The sequence below is a fragment of the Cucurbita moschata genome, unplaced genomic scaffold (genome assembly GCF_002738365.1).
Source record: "Cucurbita moschata cultivar Rifu unplaced genomic scaffold, Cmos_1.0 Cmo_Scf00021, whole genome shotgun sequence".
NCBI classification, from domain to species: Eukaryota; Viridiplantae; Streptophyta; class Magnoliopsida; order Cucurbitales; family Cucurbitaceae; genus Cucurbita; species Cucurbita moschata.
In genome coordinates, this window is record NW_019268537.1 from 1,117,312 (window position 1) to 1,135,048 (window position 17,737).

Here is a 17,737-nt window from a genome sequence, read left to right on the forward strand (position 1 = left end):
TTTTTTTTTTTTTTTTTTTTTTTTTTTTTTTTTTTTTTTTTTTTTTTTTTTTTTGATATGCCTTTTGTATTTTTTCATTAAATAAGTAAAATAAAATGAATCTCAACATAGAATGCAAAGGAAACATTTGATCACTTCCTAAGGGTGTTCTTCAACAATCTCTATTTTATTCCCATCCGTGGTCCGTCATTAAATGATACTCAAATGATTTCTTGGAACCTTGTGAAGAATTGTAGCTCACTATGTTATGAATTGATGTCAAATCACTGAATGAATTAAGACTCCATTGGTCTTGCTGTTGCTTTACCTTGTAGTCGTTGAGGATCAAAAGAGGCCCTCTTTTGGACATATTATGGCTTGGCTTTTACTTGATGATTTAAGTTGCTTTAGGGTTTTATGTTTTGGAAGGTTTATAAGAAACTTTCAAAGAGCTTAACTTTTTGAATAGATATTCTTCAATTAAAGTGTGAAGAACCGTTCATTTCAATTGAACTTTAAACTTTCAATTGAATCCTTAAATCCGGTTATGATCATCAGTATTTTGTTATCTGATTAATGATAAAATTTGGCAGGCACGAATTAAAAAGATAATGCAAGCAGATGAGGACGTTGGAAAGATAGCACTTGCAGTGCCCGTTTTAGTTTGTAAGCAAATCTTACAGAGTGTTTAATGTCATACGGTGTTCCATTTAAGAAATATATGATTGCTAATGTATCTTGTACATGAATACCAGCTAAAGCATTGGAACTGTTCCTGCAAGACCTGTGTGACCGTACATATGAGATAACTCTACAAAGAGGAGCGAAGACAATGAACTCGTTGCACCTGTAAGGGCATATTTTATCCGACTTATTTTATGAAGTTTCATGACAGCCGTGCCTTCAAACTCAGAAAAATTTACAGTTTTTGTGTTTTAGATTTTTGGTTTGAACTTACCTTTAGCATCTAACTAGTTAATCCCTTGGGTTACTCTACCACCCTATTGGTAATTGGTATCAAATACATGCTCTGTTTCCCCTTCCTTGTTTGTGTCCCCGAACTTGATTGTTATGTTTTTGGCCATCAATTTGTCTTAACATTATTTCTTAACTTTTATTACAGAAAGCACTGTGTACAAAGCTATAGTGTTTTCGATTTTCTGAGGGATATTGTTAGTCGGGTTCCAGATTATGGTCATGGTCATTCTGATGGTGCTGTTGATGATAGAAAAAGGAGGTATGATTTTCTTATTTTCATGTTCCTATTTTGTTAAGATCCATGGATAACTAAACGTTCTTAATATCTGATCAGGAAACCCCTTGCTGATGAAAGCAATGACATTGATGAGATGAAGAAGAGCAAGACGGTAATTATTCTTTCCTCCTAACGAATCGACTCGGTATTTATTTTCTTTGACGTGGACAGAAAAAAACTAAGACCCAAGAAATAGTTGTTGTCATTCTTGTGGTGTCATCAAATGCATAATGTTCATTGGACTGGAAAGATGAATCTCACTTAGAATGAGAAAGTGATTTGTTTCCTTTTTCTCCCCCAGCATGACATGAGCCATGGTAGCACTGGTAGAGGAAGAGGAAGGGGGCGAGGACGGGGTCGTGGACGACCTGCTCGATCAGTCGAAAAGGACAACTTCCAACCTAACCCCGACGTCGACCCTTGCACATCTATAGAGAACACGAACAAGAACCCCAACCAAGATGTGCACATGGAGCCTCACATTGAGCCTAGTGAAACACCAAAAGAAGTAGGCAAAGACAATCAAACTATCCAAAACATCGATCTTAATGCCGATGTCAATGCTAGCAAAGACTCGAAGACTGCGCCAGCAGCAAAGTCAGATGTACCTGTAGAACCAGCTGAGCCTACTACTACCGAGTCCGAGGCTAAAGCAGCTGACGAATTCCCTGCCTGGCCTCTCTCTGATGTGGACAAAATGGCAATTGACCCTCTCCAATATGCACATCTCAGCACAAGAGTAGACGAGGAAGAGGAAGATTATGATGAAGAGGAGTAACCTGATCGGCAGTCCGGCCGGCCAGCCTTGAATGTGCTGAGAAAAACCTGTTAGTTGAAGCAAACTACATAGGAAGGGAGGAGGTCAGTTTAACGTAGGCAAAGAAAATAAGAAGAATCAGAGATTGGAGTTCAATCTGTTACAATGGCCTATGTAGTTCATCATTTTCTGATTTTTTTTCTTCTTCTTCTTAATGTTCTAAGCAAATGATTTATCGATCTAACATTAGGTCTGTAGCTGTTGAAAAGTTATAGCTTGTTCATTATGTAATCCATGTGAAGAGAGTTAACCTTGGTGTAAGGGTAGGACTGTACTCTTTTTTTCTTTTTTCTTTTCCCTTGTTGGAAGCTGAAATATGCTAATTAATTTACTTAAGATAACCATATTTTAGTTGGTATTCCAGCATTGAATTCCATGGGTGTTGTTGCCATTGCTCAAGATTGCATAGAATCAGAAGATGCATTGACCTTAAGACTTTATTATCATTAAATTGCTTTTTTTTTTCTTTTTTTTTTTTAATTATTGGGGAGATAGCAATTTTTCCTATAGAACGTCTACCTATACCAATTGGATATGAAAATGAAATAAAAAGGATCCATTTTATCAAATTTAACTATCATAGTATTGAATTTCCGTTCTTATAAGTCAATCTTTATAATTGACTAGATTAATGTGTTCATTAGGTTGAGGTATACAGTATAGTATTTAAAATCCATCCCCTTGGTTTGATAAATACTAGCAGATATTATCTTCTTTGGGCTTTCCCTTTCGGGCTTTCCCTCAAGGCTTTAAAATGCGTTTGTTAGGGTATCCTTTTTGGGCTTTCTCTTTTGGACTTCCCCTCAAGACTTTAAAATCCGTCTGCTAGGGGAATGTGGTAGGGTATCCTCTTTGGGCTTTCTCTTTCGGACTTTTCCTTTCGGACTTCCCCTCAATACTTTAAAATAGGGAAATATGGGAGGGTATCCTCTTTTGGCTTTCCCCTAAAGGCTTTAAAATGCCTCAAGACTTTAAAATGCTGCTAGGAAAATATGGGAGGGTCCCTAAAGACTTTAAAATGCGTCTGCTAGGGGAAGGCTTCCACCCTCTAGGGTGATTTGTTCTCCTCCCCTAAGTGGGACTTCATAATCCACCCCCCTTCGGGCACCTCCCTTTGGGGCTGGGGCCCAGCATCCTCGCTGTCACTCTTTCCTTCCTCCCATCGATGTGGGACCGCCCCTAAATCCACCCCCTTTAGGACCAGCGTGCTTACTGGCACACCGCCTCGTGTCTACCCCCTTCGGGGAACAGCGAGAAGGCTGACACATCGTCCGGTAGCGAGAAGGCTGACACATCGTCCGGTGTCTGGCTCTGATACCATTTATAACGACCCAGATATACCATTTGTAACAACTCAGATCTACCGCTAGCAGATATTGTCCTCTTTAAGCTTCCCCTCAAGGCTTTAAAACACGTCTGCTAGAGGAAGGTTTCTACACGGGGTGATTTGTTCCCGTGGGACATCACACTATATACCATGGAGATTATTCATAAAAATTTTATTATAAGCACAAATTTTAATTTTGTTCAAAAATCATTAATTTAGTCTGAGTTAGACTTTATAAATTATAAATACATCGGTTCTCCAATTAGATTATTATTCCACCTAAACAAAAAAATATCATCAAATCATTAAACCAAGCACAAAATAGCAAAAGCGAAACCAGAAAAGAAAATCAAAGATCCGATACCTAATAAACAGGTGGCTCCATATTTTATCATATAGCATTATATGCGGAGATACAAGTCACAAAGGTTCAGAAGGCAAGGTTAAAGTTTGCATAGGATACAGCTTTAAAGGAAGCAAATGCAAATATTATATCATTACATAAACTCACTCGTTACCTTCATTTTATTTTATTTTATTGTGCATTCGAAGCTCGCTTACGACTGATCTGGCACCATCTGATTGAGAAGGAAGTTACCTTCATTGTTCTTGTGGACCTCCACCTTGAACTTTTCTTCTTTACTCCCTCTCTTGAGCTTTAGTAGCAAATCAAACTTTGCAGCATCTTCAATCACCTGTTTTTATAGCATTATGAGGCTTCATGGCGTGGAATTTTCCAAAGAATACCTCAAATCTTTATTAACTTTGGATTAACAGAGTAAACAGCTTTGTATACTAAGCAGCTAACACAATTAAGAGTAACTAATGTAAAAGCTAAAACGATTACATAAAAGAATAAAACGTAAACAATAACTCCATCCAATCGAGGTAGAATAGATTATCTAGACTACATCCCTCCATTAGCATTATATATACATATATAATAATAAATTAAATAGAACTCGACCAGATTTGTGATAGAAAATTTTCATAAACTACAGATATGGGGGTATTGAATGAACGTCTCAGATCTAAATCTGCTATTTTCCAATACTTTGATCAACTTACCTTTCTCTCGGGGGGAATGTCATTAGTATTTAGTTTGAAGTAAGTGGTAGATTAAAAGTTGAGGTAATCAAAATGAACTTACTGTAAAAGCTTTAAAACAAAGGGGTGAAAATGCAGTGAATTGTTAATAAGTGAATCCTACAAAAATTCGGACTCAGATACCTTAAGGGACAGATAAATCAGGCGAAGGTAACTTTATCGTCAATCATAAACGTCTAAAATATAAAATAAAGAATGAAAGTGTTTGGAAGGATGCTTATCTAAGGAAACTAACTTGTGAAATGCTATAACGGGGTGAACACATTTGGACCGAAAACCGACTTGATTGGCCGAAATTGAATCCAGTTGGTCCATTTTATGCTATCGTTGGTCAACCTTAGTTTTCTATTTTGGCAAAATTGACGATCAGTCTGTCGATCCACTAAGACTATTGAAAACCAGCCAATTGAAAACCAGCCAATTGAAAACTGCCCGCCATGTTAGCTCTCTTCCCTCTCCATTTTAACCTTGTCGTCATCGCTACCCTCTCCCCTTCCCATGTGCCCTCTCCAAAAACGTATTTTCCAACTAAAATAAGAAAAAGTATCATAAACCAATTGGTGCTGGCTTATCGACAAACCCCCTACAACAAATAGAGTTTTTCTCTGGTCACTTCGGGGCAAGAGGAATGGAAGAATTTGCTCCTCTTATTTCATTTTATCAATGAAATTTGTTTTTCTTAAAAAATGACAAAAGCTTCAGTTATGCAAGAAGAAAAAGCATTCTTGACACAATAGATCAACTCCACAGTCGTGAAAACTTCAGCATTGAAACAAAATATAATACAAAAGAACCATAATGCACTTACCTCTGCCTTTGCATGTACGATCTCCAGCAGTTCATAGGGGAGTAGAGAATTAGACCTCTGCTGAATGGTCCGAAGAGCATGCTGTGCAGCATCCTGAACATGGGGATCATGTGGTGGCACTTCTCGCCATCCCTGAGGATGATCACCTAATTTCTAACCATGGTCAATAATATAGATAAATAACAATGATTATCTGAAAAAGCAGTTACAAGGATTTCCAACAAGTTACAGCTTTTATGGTCTATAAGAATATAAACATCCATACAAGAATGTTAATAAGCTCATGTAAAAACACTAATCGCAGTGGACGGCTTATACTCTGTAAGATAGATACTACCATTAGCTAAATAGTGGTTGATGCAAGTAGGTTCACACGAACTAGAATATCAATCCTTAATAAATCAGAAATGATTGAAAACCGTAATTTCAGATGTTATCGGCCTGCAAGTTGAAGTCATGAAGGACAACCAAAAAGAACCTCCTATAGTTTATTATTAGAAGAGCAAGGTGCAAGTGCTGGCTGCGACCCTGATTTCCTTGGGACTCTTGACTCTCCACACTAGAGGTGCAAGAAAAACCACTAGTGAAAAAGATCCCGATGATGCTGATCTAATAGGCACCTACTAAAATCAGGGGAATAGCAGAGCTCGTGTTCATGGAAGGTAAGATGCCAGAATGGCGAGTACGAGGAGGAGGATAAAAAAAATCAAAAGCCTTTCTGAGCCCAGGCATACAAGGACAATATTGAGTCCACAAATTCCGCACAATGCATTCGACATTGGATGTATATTCAAAGCTATAATTTAAACTGTAAATGAAACAACACTGCATAAGTTAAAGAATGTCAGCCACCTTTCTTTGCACCAAGATCAGAAGGAGAAAACGAGGGGGCATCGCCTGCATGCTTGAACTCCTGCAATTCTTTAAAATTCATCCATGACTTCACCCAGATCTTAGCTTCATACAGCTTCTTTTTACCAGCATCAGCAACCTCAACAGTAAGATGGTGCAGTGTACCAGCTACTACCTGCTCTTTCGCCTTCACCACTCTCACAAACTCAAGAAGCGAATTCTGCAAAGGAATGGGAAGATAAATACATCGTAGACATGTATAACACAAGTTCAAGTATGTGTGTGTTACTACAGTTGAATGAAAATAGATAGGAACAAGATGACCTTTTAATAATACTATGCTTGTGGGTATCAAATTTAGAAATTTCAAACGCCTTAGAATTTATTATAGATATATGTCAAAGGAAAGTTTCCTACTTAGTCATCGGGAAGACGATGAGAATCCTACAGTTCTAGTTCCACACATTTGGATACTAATCATCGACTCCGACAGAAACCGATCGCACCAAAAAGCAGAACAAGTGAATACAAAATCCACAATCGCGAACTAACCTGATACACATATATCCATAGAAAAACACAAGTAGAACAAGATCGGGAACTAACAGCACACACGCCATCAACAAGAATCAACGAAACGTGACAAAATAAACATCCGAGTACAAAACAAACTCATTTAAACAGAGAGAATGAGAGAAGCGGTTTACCTCTTTCTTGTTGTGTTCATCAACGGCAAAACGAGCGAGTTCATCGAAATCGGCGGAGTTGGAAGCTCCCTGAGAATCGTGCACGCCTCCAAGTGTGGACGCCATCAGCAGTGGATCGTCTTGTTGGGCGCAAAAGTGAGCTGATGCGTTTCCTGCAAGAACGATCCAAGAGAGCAACAACAACAGCAAAAACGTCGATGAAGAAAACCAAATCGAAGAATCGTTTTTCATCACAGAGAAGTGGTTCAACTATTCCTCATTTATCGGTCGATTGTGTGAAATTCCTTCGCTGTAAGATATTGAACGGGACTCTCTCTTGGCGCCACGAGGGTGAGAACGTGAATTCGTGCCAATCGAGAAACTGCTCCACGAAGCGTTTACTTGTTGGGAAACGAATCAATTTCTTTTAGTTGCTTTATTACAGTATATTAATTGTTTAAAAAATAAAAATAAAAATAATTCCACGTGGTACAATTTTTATAATAATGAAAAAAAGAATTAGGACTTAATTTTATTTATTTATACCTACAAATAAATGATTTAAGCAAAGTATTTCATATTTTGAATATTTTCCACCAAAATTTGGTAAATAAACCAAACCTTTTTATATCCTTTGAACACTAACACTAGTAAATAATAGAAGAACTATTGAATATAGGGACCGCTATTTAAATATTTGACATTTAATTTTTCTTTAAATCATTCAACCAGTCTTTCCACTATTTATACGATGTCTAGAACCCTCCAAATAGAGATATTTATTTAATTCACAAGATCCGAGTTGATCTTGTACGTTATACCTCAAATGAGGCAAAAAAAAATTAAGGAAATAATTAGTTAAATGAGAACGGGAGTTAAATTTCCTATCTCGTTCCTCACTCAAATCCTACCCTAATCCTTGTTAGAGGAACACGACTCTCCACAGTGGTATGGCTTTGTTTTGGGCTTCCCCAAAAGGCCTCATACCAATGGAGAGTGTATTCTTAGATTATAAACCCATGATCATTTCCTAAATTAACCAATGTGGGACACTTTCATCCAACAATCCTCACTCAGTTACACTGGTGTGTGTATATCTATATATTATATAGTGAAAAAATTGCACCAAAAAAATAAATGAAAAATTATATAAATATGAAAAATGAAATAAGAAGCGAGAACGAGGCAAGAATGGAGAAGGCTTCCCCGTTCCCACCGTGTAGACATCTCTACCTCCGAGGGTCAAAAGGATAACACAGTCCAATTGCAAGTCAAAATAATAACATAATAAAATGCAACACCTAAAGATACTCCATCTTTAATCATACAATCGAAGAGAACCAGAGGGAAAAGAAAATGCTATGCAGTCGTTGGAGATTATATATGCAACAAACATGGTACATTGAGTCTGAGTCCAGCATTGTTCAGTACACATTGTAATACACAATAAACCCTTCCTTTATGGAGAGAGATAAAAACAGAAGAAGAAGAAACTTGTTGAACTATCCTAGACACTTGAGACAATTCAGAATCTAAAGATGGGGAAGTATAAGGCCCCGCAGAATAATAGAACTCGAGCGCTTAAAAAACACGTGATAAAACAGCGAAAAGGCAGTGCTCGAGCTCCTATAAGCGTAGGGAGGGAAAAAGCATGTGTCTCAGCCTCCCATTACGAGTCGGGGGAAAAAGATACAGAACTTCCCCATAAGAACTGTTCAGATAGAATGTTAGTAAATTGACCTGAAATACATATATTACATCCTATGTGGGTGTGAGCTTTTAGCTACTTGTTCTTTAGCTGTTCCTCCTTGCGAAGACTATCTTCGAATTCGGAAGCATTTGTGATGCAGAGGTATTTGATGACAGCTTCGAGTCATTCTTGGATCCTGACTGAAGTTTTATCTACAATTTGTGATGAAAAGGGCAAAAGTCAATGAAACCATTCAATGACTTCTAAAAATGGCTCAAGATTCAGGGCGTCACCAACTACTTCGAAAGCCACAGTTCCAAAAACACAGCTTAAGTTTTTAGACTAAGGTGAATCCAAACGTTTAATATATTCTAAAATGTACTGGAAAAGAGAGCACAACTTGGTGAATTTCCCAAAACAAAAGATGAGGACAAGGAGAATGACATGAAAGTAGAACTCAATCAATTTACTCTATCTTCATTGTTAACAATAACATGTTAGTTTTTCTTTTTTTTTCTTTTTTTTGTTGATATCTGCAAGTGTCCGAGCCAACTTGCACACACCTTTATTAACACAACTACCTGAACCTTCTACATTTGGTTGTCAAAGTGACATATAGGATATTAAATTCTAGGTAAATGGCCACGTGATGAATTCATCTAAGCCTTTTATTATTTACATGGTCTTTTCAACCGCCTAACTCAATCAATCTATTTTTTATTCACTGTTGAGAAGCAAGAATTTTTGTGTTGTAGGATATTTGCTTTACAACCGTTTAATATTTATATATATATATAATAATAAAAAAAAAAACTACCAACCTCGTAGTTGGCGAGCAAAGAGGCAAACAGTGTTGCTACTCCCTGTAGGATAAATTTCCGACCAACACAGGAACGTGCACCAAAGCCAAAGGGAAGAAAGGCAACATTGCCGGTTGGATCGTTCAAAACAAAGGAGCTCTCTCCTTCGTCCCCAGCATTTTCTCCTGCATCACGACACATTAAGACGCAATCTAGACTATTTTATTGCAATAAATTGTGCTGACACCACAACCTTTATAAAAAATTCAAATTGCATTTTTCTTTTGTATGCTTTTTTCTTAAGTGGTTAAATATAAAGGAAAATAATGCGTCTGGGTGGACAAAAACCCAATCCAAATAGAACTTATAGACCAAAATTAAAAGAAATGGAACTCTAGAAATGCATTCCCAAAAAAAAGAAAAGAAAAGGCAATAAACAAAAAAGACGAACATCAAAGACTTTGTATTACATCCTCTACTCTGATAGAGTCCCAAAAAATGAAGTCTTGTTCACAGTCACTCATGAGTCATATTACTCAAAAATCAAAACATAGCCAACTCCCCACTAAACTGATTAGCCCACCCGGTCGTGCAATAAGTTAAACTCAATGTTGAATGTGTTTAGATGCGAATATATCAGTGACGGAATTGGAACAATAACCAATAAAATTTCATAGACCTCTTTCAAATGAAAAGACAAAAGAGTTCCACATTTTGAAGAGTTCCAAAGGAAGAAGCTAAGCAAAAGTGGACTGAGTTGTAAGGTAGTAGATTATGCAAGCATGAAATCCTTAAGCGTGTAGTAACTTACCTGCAAGTGATGTTCGCTGACTCGTAGCAGCGCCATTACAAGCCACTGATAAAAAACGGTAGGGATTGAACTTATCCGCATCACTTCCCCAACTTGAACTATCCATTTGTACCAATTTTAAAGGTACAACAACTAAAGTTCCGGCCGGTATGGTTATACCAGTCTTTAGGACTAAATCTGGGTGCAGCAGAAAAAGAAAGAGGTGACTAAACAAGCAGTGAAAAGCAATGAAGGTCAAGAGTAGTCTACAATACTGGCAGATGTATGACCATGAAGCCGAAAATCATTCACAAGCAGTTTACTTGGATGAAAATCAAGATGTGACGAGGAAAAGTAGATTTAAAATGCAACCATATGTATGCATTAGGTTAAGGTTGTTTAAATGCAACTTGGCTAATCTTACAAAAAAAGCTATTGACTCTGTAACACGACACTGAAAATGGATTAGATACCATTTCAGTCCTAATTTGAAACTTGTTTTATTTCAATCCATGTAATTTCAAGTTCCAAAGGTCCAAAATTAGTCTCACATTCAATAAATATTATAGTTAGCCCCTATAATTAGTTTATGGTTAACTTTTCTTAAAAAGAAATTAGTCACTATTAGTCTTCCATCTATAAACTAGGGAAAGATATTCACATTGTATCCTTTCTTAAATAAAAAATATTATTATTATTATTATTTATCTGAACTCAATAAAAATTAACTTCATAAGAAACAAAATTTAAGATTTATTGTACGGAGACTAATTTTTGACATTTAAAAGCACGCAGACTAAAATAGAATGAGTTCCAAATTACAAGGACGAAAATGGTATTTTAACCAGTAAAATAAAATAAAACACATAATGAGAATACTATAAGTAGATGGTAGCTGTACTTGAACTCACAACCCATACGTATTCATTAGGTCTATACCCACCATCCCTATATTAGCCAAAAATAATAAATTTTGAGAGCGAAATATATCAAACTAAAAGGCATGAGTCGGCAATTATCAATGCCTTGGCACCTCATCTTAATGTCCAATAAAAAGACCGAAAAGGACCAATGCACTACTACTTTCCATAAAGCAGCTATAGATTCTCAGTACACAACAAGCTATAAAAGAAGTGAGATACCTTGTTTGAGTGAACATCTTTGTAACAGAGGCCCTGCTGGCAGAAGACGAGCAGATTCATATATAGTTGCCAACAGAAGTGGCATGTTATCAACATTTTTCTGGTGATCTTTCACCGAGCCCTGTTGTACTATATTTAGTTCTGAGTTGATCTGTATGAAGATGAATTATTCCAACTCTTTAGAATACCAACTATTTAGTCCATTAATGTGAAAAATGACTCATAAATCAATTGATAGAACAATTTAACAAAAAAAATTACCTTTTCTTGTATTTCAGGATTTGTGGCAAGCCTTCCCAAAATGGAAGCAATCAAATTTGCGGTAGTTAGACATCCATGAAACATCACACCCATAATATTTCCAATTGGTTCTTCATTAGGATTAACCTGATCATGAAGACCATAAAAGAAACAGCTATTACGCATCTCCGTAGCAGGACACCGTGGTATGACAAATTCAGCCTCCAAACCAGTACTTTTGATTTCATTTTGAAGGTTCTGATTCTGGGAGTGAGAGGAGAGCTTGCAATGTTTTCTACATTGCTGAACAATATCTTGTGTTAAGCATTTCAATTTCATGCACAAGCGCTGGTACCGCCAGAATCCTTGTTTCCAGAAAGGAGTAACTCTGTAGGAGGCCCAAAAGCTGGCATCTTTTGCAACCATCATCAGAAGTTCCTCATAGATGGTTGCCTTGGACCAACCCAAAAAAGCATCCCCAAAAAGTGTGCACCCTAACAATGTAAAAGCCAAATGTTGAGAAACCTTATTACAATCTACACTTTCTTCAATCATAATATCTTGCACTCTCCCTACAGAACAATCCACAGCCTTTGCAGGAAAAACATTAGCTCTCTGGAACAATATTTCATCTAACTTTTCTGCTAGCCACCGTCTTCTGTTTTGCACCTGTACTTGAGACAAAAAATAAGATAATCAGCACTAATTCAAGAGTCTTAACACAATTATGTCATTTATATCACCATGAAATAATTACATGATAAGGAAAACAAGAAGAAATTGGATTCAATCTAATATGTTCTGGCCTCCACCCTAAACAGATGATTACATGGCTGCCTAGAGCAGCTCCTCCAGACACGACACGTAACTAGGTCCATAACATACAGAAATCAAAACTCAAAAGGCACATTCTTACAGCCTACAGGACTCCGGTTAATGAGATCGCAATTCATACTTCAAACATTAAGAAAAAAAATCATATGAAGAAGAAAATTATTACTCTCCTCAAACAAATGACTCGATCTTTACTAATATACTAATATACTAATATAATAATATTTCCTATTGATCAAATGATTGAATGAGAGACACCATCTATTTCTGCTCCCACAAAAATCAATCAGTTATATACCCTGACATTTATGGCCTTACAAGAAATTTGAATAAAACACAAGAGGGGAAGTACAAGACTTGTACCTTCTCTAAAGAGGAAGTAAAGAGGCTTGAACGCCCAAATGCCAATCTGAATGCCCTTCCTGTCAAAAGCAATTTATCCTCGGCCTTTACCAGAATTTCTTTGAGAAGAGCTGGCTCCTTTACAGACACCAAAAGCTGCATGGGACCCAACCATAGCTTGACGACTGGTCCATATTTTTTATGAGAGTCATATAATAGATCTACAGGACAAAAGAGTAAAGCAATTTCAGAGGAAATATGAGTAAATACCAGATGCCATGCCATCTTGGAAGATCAGATTTATGAGGGGCCAAGTAAATAAACAAAATTTACTGATATAAGCAATTAGAAGCAGGATATGATCCTCGATCCTCATAATTAGAACTGATATTCATTCCTTGACCGTGATTGCACTTGACAAACTCGGACCTTATTGGAAGTTATTTCGGATATTTGATTAGAACGATATCACTCCAATGAAAAACTGCCGTGGCTTACCCTCTCCCTTGCGCCGTTCAGAAGCAAATAGAAGGTATTCTTTTGGATCAACTCGATGCACGAGCCACTGAGGATTTTTGTTATTACTTTCCTTTTACCATCTCTTCCCATTCAGACGTGCTATTTTTTGTTGTCCCACGGGAGCATTTAAAAATTTCATCTCATCAACTGAATTTTATTTCTTAACAATAAACAGTACAGGAACGGTCCAGTTGCTCCAAATTTTAACACACGAGTTGTTGCCTCCAATCGGCATCCAATAACCGCTCAAATGGAATTTAGATTCAATTTTATCGAATCCTAAAAAAAATTTGCAGCAGCCTAAGCAAATCAAGAAAAACATAACTCCTCTTCCATCCATTCTCCTTCCACGATAAAAACCACATGCTTCAGAATCAAACAAGCCAAAAACGCATAGATCACATTCAATTTACAACTCACCCGTGAGATTCCGGCGCGAAATGACATTTGAGTGACCGCAGAAAGACGGACTAGGAGGTCCGGGAAGTTGCTTCGCCTTCGACCACAATCTGAAGAGTTCAACAACCTTGCCGATCAGAACCACAGTGATGGCGATGAGAGAAAACCAGAGGAACACATTGACTTCGCGAGTGACGAAATCCCCAAGAATCCGGGACTTCTCTTCGGAGATACAGTTCTGGGAAGATTCCGATCGGAGAAGTATTTCGATGACGTTGAGAGGAGTAGTGCCGTCGCATTTCGAGCTCATTTTCTCATCGGTGGAAAGGAAAGCGAACTAAACTGTAAGAACTTCAGCGCTTTCTTTTTTTTTTCACTTTCTAAGCCGCCAACCCGCCGCCGCGATTATGGCGATAGTTTTGCCGACTTTACGAGAAGTGAATCTTCTGCGGCCAGGTGTATGTTAAGTGTTCAGTAATTGGTTTATATTGCACCACGTGGATGGAATATTGGAAGTTTTATTCATTTTTTATTTTTTAGGATAATTTTTTTTATTAAACTATAGTCGAATCTACATGTTTAACTTATGGTATAATTTTTGTTATATATATTTTTTATTTACTCCTACGTGCTAAATGTACTAACGCATGTTTATTGATATATTTTTTTATTCGTTATACTGAAGATGAATATTTGAATTTTCGATCTCAAAATAATTAGTAGATGCATTAATCAACGAACCTATATTAATTGTTTACTAATTATTAAACATGGTAGATTGTTATAAAACGATACTTATTTTGGATAAAATTTTAAATGGGAGATCGAGCAACTAAATATATGAAAAACTCTCTATTTACGAGTTAAGCATCTATTCCTTTTTATTTAAGTTGAATATGTATATCACTTTCACTTTAATATTAGAATAAAAAATGAAATTTTATAATTTAAATGAAACAAAATAGAATATATTTATGGTAAAAAAAAAACTCAATTTAAAATTCATTAAAATTATAGACATTATTGTATAAAATAATAATGGTAAAAAAAGGATGGGAGATTATTTTACGGAAAATTTTATGAAGTTTATAAATTGTTTCGCCATCTGTGGGGATCGAACCCACGAGCACGTGGTTAAAAGCCACGCACTCTACCACTTAGCTAAGACGGCTCGGTTGTGAAATAAGAAAGTAGATTACGTTTCGAAAATTTATAGTAAGAAAAAACTATAAAAAAGAGTAGAGTAGTATAAAATACTTCGCCGTCTGTGGGGATCGAACCCACGACCATGTGGTTAAAAGCCACACGCTCTACCACTGAGCTACAACGGCTCAGTTGTGAATTGGGAAAGTAGAATATTTTTCGAAAATTTATAGTAAAAACAAAAGAAAACAGGATCATTTAGAGTAGTATAAAATATTCCGCCGTCTGTGGGGATCGAACCGACGACCACGTGGTTAAAAACCACGCACTCTACCACTGAGCTAAAACGGCTCGATTGTGAAATAAGAAAGTAGATTATGTTTCGAAAATTTATAGTAAAAAAAGCTATAAAAAAGAGGAAACAAGATTATATAGAGTAGTATAAAATATTTCGCCGTCTGTGGGGATCGAACCCACAACCACATGGTTAAAAGCCACGCGCTCTACCACTGAGCTAAGACAACTCGGTTGTAAAATAAGAAAGTAGATTACATTTCGAAAATTTATAGTAAGAAAAAACTATAAAAATGAGGAAACAAGATTATTTAGAGTAGTATAAAATAACTTCGCCGTCTGTGGGGATCGAACCCATGACCACGTGGTTAAAAGCCACGCGCTCTACCACTGAGCTAAGACAGCTCGGTTGTGAATTGGGAAAGTAGAATATTTTTCGAAAATTTATAGTAAAAACAAAAGGAAACAGGATCATTTAGAGTAGTATAAAATATTCCGCCGTCTGTGGGGATTCAAAGCGACGACCACGTGGTTAAAAACCACACGCTCTACCACTGAGCTAAGACGGCTCGGTTGTGAAATAAGAAAGTAGATTATGTTTCGAAAATTTATAGTAAAAAAAACTATAAAAAAGAGGAAACTTTAGAGTAGTATAAAATACTTCGCCATCTATGGGGATCAAACCCACGACCACGTGGTTAAAAGCCACGCGCTCTACCACTGAGCTAAGACAGCTCAATTGTGAAATAAGAAAGTAGATTATGTTTCGAAAATTTATAGTAAAAAAAAACTATAAAAAAGAGGAAACAAGATTATTTAGAGTATAAAATACTTCGCCGTTTGTGGGGATCAAACCCACGACCACGTGGTTAAAAGTCACGCGCTCTGCCACTGAGCTAAGACGGCTTGATTGTGAAATAGGAAAGTAGATTATATTTCGAAAATTTATAGTAAAAAAAACTATAAAAAAGAGCAAAAAGATTATTTAGAGTAGTATAAAATATACTTCACCATCTGTGGGGATCAAACCCACGACCACGTGGTTAAAAGCCACGCGCTCTACCACTGAGCTAAGACAGCTCGGTTGTGAAATGAGAAAGTAGATTACTTTCGAAAATTTAGAGTAAAACAAACTATAAAAAAGAGGAAAGATTATTTACAGTATAAAATACTTCGCCGTCTGTGGGGATCGAACCCACGACCACGTGGTTAAAAGCCACGCGCTCTACCACTGAGCTAAGACGGCTTGGTTATATAATTTGAGGCTCGGCTAGTTATTTATAATAATTCTATTAAATTATGCTAAAACATTGTATTGGAAATCTTTACCCTTATATTATTTCTCGTGTATGCGACAATAAGGATATGTTTAAAAGAAAACTTGATGACACAAAAATATTTTGATCGAATTATGAATTTATTTAAGTTTCATTAACTTAGTTCTTAAATTTCCTTAAAATTAAATTGGATTTAATGGAATTTAATTTTAAAATATACATAATTATATATAATTTTGTATACATATATTTTATTTATTTATTATTTTTTTTTATCTATTCTCTACCAACTCATAAAAATTATTTGTAATTATTTCTCAGGTAAGTTTTCAAAATATATTTTGAAATTTAAATGAATGTTTAAAAAGTTGTTTAAACTAATATTTTATTTTTATTAAAAAAATTGAATAAATGAACTAAACAATCCGAAGCAACCTAAGAAATTCATGGTTGGATTGAAAAAAAAATGACTGGTACAATTGAATTAGGTATAAAAAAATGTTCCAACCCAACTCACGAACGGGAGCTACGATCTCTAATATCATTAGACTCATCCTTAAACTATATGAATTGTTACAATCAGTCTTCAAGTTTCAATTTAATTAATCACTCGCTCCAAACCTACAAAATTGTAACTAAACTATCTAGAATTTCTAGAATCAAACCCTTTTAATTATAAAATTGTTTAAATTTAATAATTCCTTAATATCGGTCCACTTTAACAAATAAAAAACAACAATAATAATATAAAAAAAATTGGACTTCGATCATAACAATTTATAGTTCACGAGAACTCGATCGAAACAATTTTTATAATTCAACATAAGAGCCTTTTACCCTTGTTACCTTCGGCACAAAACCAAATTCTATAATTTAATATTTGTTTTGTAAATATATATATATTTAATAACTAATATAAGACAGGTATATTTATTTAAAATTTTAAAAGAAAAATAATATAAATAATATTATTGGATGATGTTTTGAAAACGACAGCGTTTTATAACTTCGTAAGGAATCAAATGATAAGATGAAAACTTCGTAAGGAATCAAATGATAAGATGATAAATTAAGGTATGATTCATATTCTATGATGAAGCTGCTATTGCATATAATGTGTATGCAAAATATTTTTATGGAAAATACGTTAATTTTTTCCGAAAAAATCAATTTATGAACAAAATAGCTCAATAAACTTATACATTTAAAATCTGAAATTATAAGAGTTTATAAACAATATCATCGTATCATAACAAAAAGCCATCGAGATATTTTTAAAATTAACAAAAATAAAGATAATATTTCACAATTATCACGGTTATATTTATCTTTAAAATAAACATTAAAATTAATGAAAGGAAGTGAAAAGGGTACTAATGTTCATATAGTTGAGACGCTTGGAGGAATCAGATGCAAAAAAAAAAAAAAAAAAAAAA

The 17,737-nt window shown here is 35.5% G+C and overlaps 3 protein-coding genes and 9 non-coding genes across 12 annotated transcripts in view; 1 reads left to right on the forward strand and 11 right to left on the reverse strand.

Annotated features, from left to right (window-relative positions):
• Positions 1-2,427, forward strand: part of LOC111458835 (dr1-associated corepressor-like) — a 4,872-nt gene extending 2,445 nt beyond the window's left edge. The window contains exons 2-6 of the mRNA XM_023101671.1: positions 573-645; positions 735-828; positions 1,103-1,216; positions 1,292-1,346; positions 1,536-2,427. Coding sequence (XP_022957439.1) covers positions 573-645; positions 735-828; positions 1,103-1,216; positions 1,292-1,346; positions 1,536-2,012 — 813 coding nt within the window. The 3' untranslated portion in view covers positions 2,013-2,427. The remainder of the gene's footprint in view (positions 1-572; positions 646-734; positions 829-1,102; positions 1,217-1,291; positions 1,347-1,535) is intronic.
• Positions 2,428-3,732: 1,305 nt separating this feature from the next.
• Positions 3,733-7,248, reverse strand: LOC111458681 (cysteine proteinase inhibitor 12-like). The gene is made up of 4 exons (XM_023101466.1): positions 6,853-7,248; positions 6,146-6,365; positions 5,294-5,439; positions 3,733-4,073 (listed from the first exon to the last, which is right to left on the reverse strand). The coding sequence occupies exons 1-4, from the start codon at positions 7,081-7,083 to the stop codon at positions 3,936-3,938; spliced, it is 735 nt and encodes a 244-aa protein (XP_022957234.1). The 5' UTR covers positions 7,084-7,248; the 3' UTR covers positions 3,733-3,935.
• Positions 7,249-8,193: 945 nt separating this feature from the next.
• Positions 8,194-13,986, reverse strand: LOC111458801 (cytochrome P450 714C3-like). The gene is made up of 7 exons (XM_023101621.1): positions 13,609-13,986; positions 12,691-12,890; positions 11,515-12,162; positions 11,254-11,404; positions 10,133-10,309; positions 9,343-9,506; positions 8,194-8,733 (listed from the first exon to the last, which is right to left on the reverse strand). The coding sequence occupies exons 1-7, from the start codon at positions 13,895-13,897 to the stop codon at positions 8,626-8,628; spliced, it is 1,737 nt and encodes a 578-aa protein (XP_022957389.1). The 5' UTR covers positions 13,898-13,986; the 3' UTR covers positions 8,194-8,625.
• A 700-nt stretch (positions 13,987-14,686) lies between these two features.
• Positions 14,687-14,758, reverse strand: TRNAK-UUU. The gene has a single exon. It is a non-coding gene; the product is annotated as a tRNA-Lys (tRNA).
• An 88-nt stretch (positions 14,759-14,846) lies between these two features.
• TRNAK-UUU lies at positions 14,847-14,918 on the reverse strand. The gene has a single exon. It is a non-coding gene; the product is annotated as a tRNA-Lys (tRNA).
• A 91-nt stretch (positions 14,919-15,009) lies between these two features.
• TRNAK-UUU lies at positions 15,010-15,081 on the reverse strand. Its single transcript has one exon. It is a non-coding gene; the product is annotated as a tRNA-Lys (tRNA).
• Positions 15,082-15,182: 101 nt separating this feature from the next.
• Positions 15,183-15,254, reverse strand: TRNAK-UUU. The gene has a single exon. It is a non-coding gene; the product is annotated as a tRNA-Lys (tRNA).
• A 103-nt stretch (positions 15,255-15,357) lies between these two features.
• Positions 15,358-15,429, reverse strand: TRNAK-UUU. The gene has a single exon. It is a non-coding gene; the product is annotated as a tRNA-Lys (tRNA).
• A 258-nt stretch (positions 15,430-15,687) lies between these two features.
• Positions 15,688-15,759, reverse strand: TRNAK-UUU. Its single transcript has one exon. It is a non-coding gene; the product is annotated as a tRNA-Lys (tRNA).
• A 99-nt stretch (positions 15,760-15,858) lies between these two features.
• TRNAK-UUU lies at positions 15,859-15,930 on the reverse strand. Its single transcript has one exon. It is a non-coding gene; the product is annotated as a tRNA-Lys (tRNA).
• Positions 15,931-16,032: 102 nt separating this feature from the next.
• On the reverse strand, positions 16,033-16,104 carry TRNAK-UUU. The gene has a single exon. It is a non-coding gene; the product is annotated as a tRNA-Lys (tRNA).
• Positions 16,105-16,198: 94 nt separating this feature from the next.
• On the reverse strand, positions 16,199-16,270 carry TRNAK-UUU. Its single transcript has one exon. It is a non-coding gene; the product is annotated as a tRNA-Lys (tRNA).
• Positions 16,271-17,737: the final 1,467 nt, after the last annotated feature.

What these genes read in the sequence shown, in the direction of transcription:
- LOC111458681 (XM_023101466.1), bottom strand. Translation starts at nt 7,083, where the DNA reads ATGAAAAACGATTCTTCGATTTGGTTTTCTTCATCGACGTTTTTGCTG. An exon ending in ATGAACACAACAAGAAAGAG is followed by an intron (nt 6,366 to 6,852) that starts GTAAACCGCTTC and finishes ATTCCTTTGCAG; the next exon opens with AATTCGCTTCTTGAGTTTGT. An exon ending in TCGTACATGCAAAGGCAGAG is followed by an intron (nt 4,074 to 5,293) that starts GTAAGTGCATTA and finishes CTATAAAAACAG; the next exon opens with GTGATTGAAGATGCTGCAAA.
- LOC111458801 (XM_023101621.1), bottom strand. Translation starts at nt 13,897, where the DNA reads ATGAGCTCGAAATGCGACGGCACTACTCCTCTCAACGTCATCGAAATA. An exon ending in TTCGCGCCGGAATCTCACGG is followed by an intron (nt 12,891 to 13,608) that starts GTGAGTTGTAAA and finishes TTTGTCCTGTAG; the next exon opens with ATCTATTATATGACTCTCAT. An exon ending in AAGATGTTCACTCAAACAAG is followed by an intron (nt 10,310 to 11,253) that starts GTATCTCACTTC and finishes TGCTGCACCCAG; the next exon opens with ATTTAGTCCTAAAGACTGGT.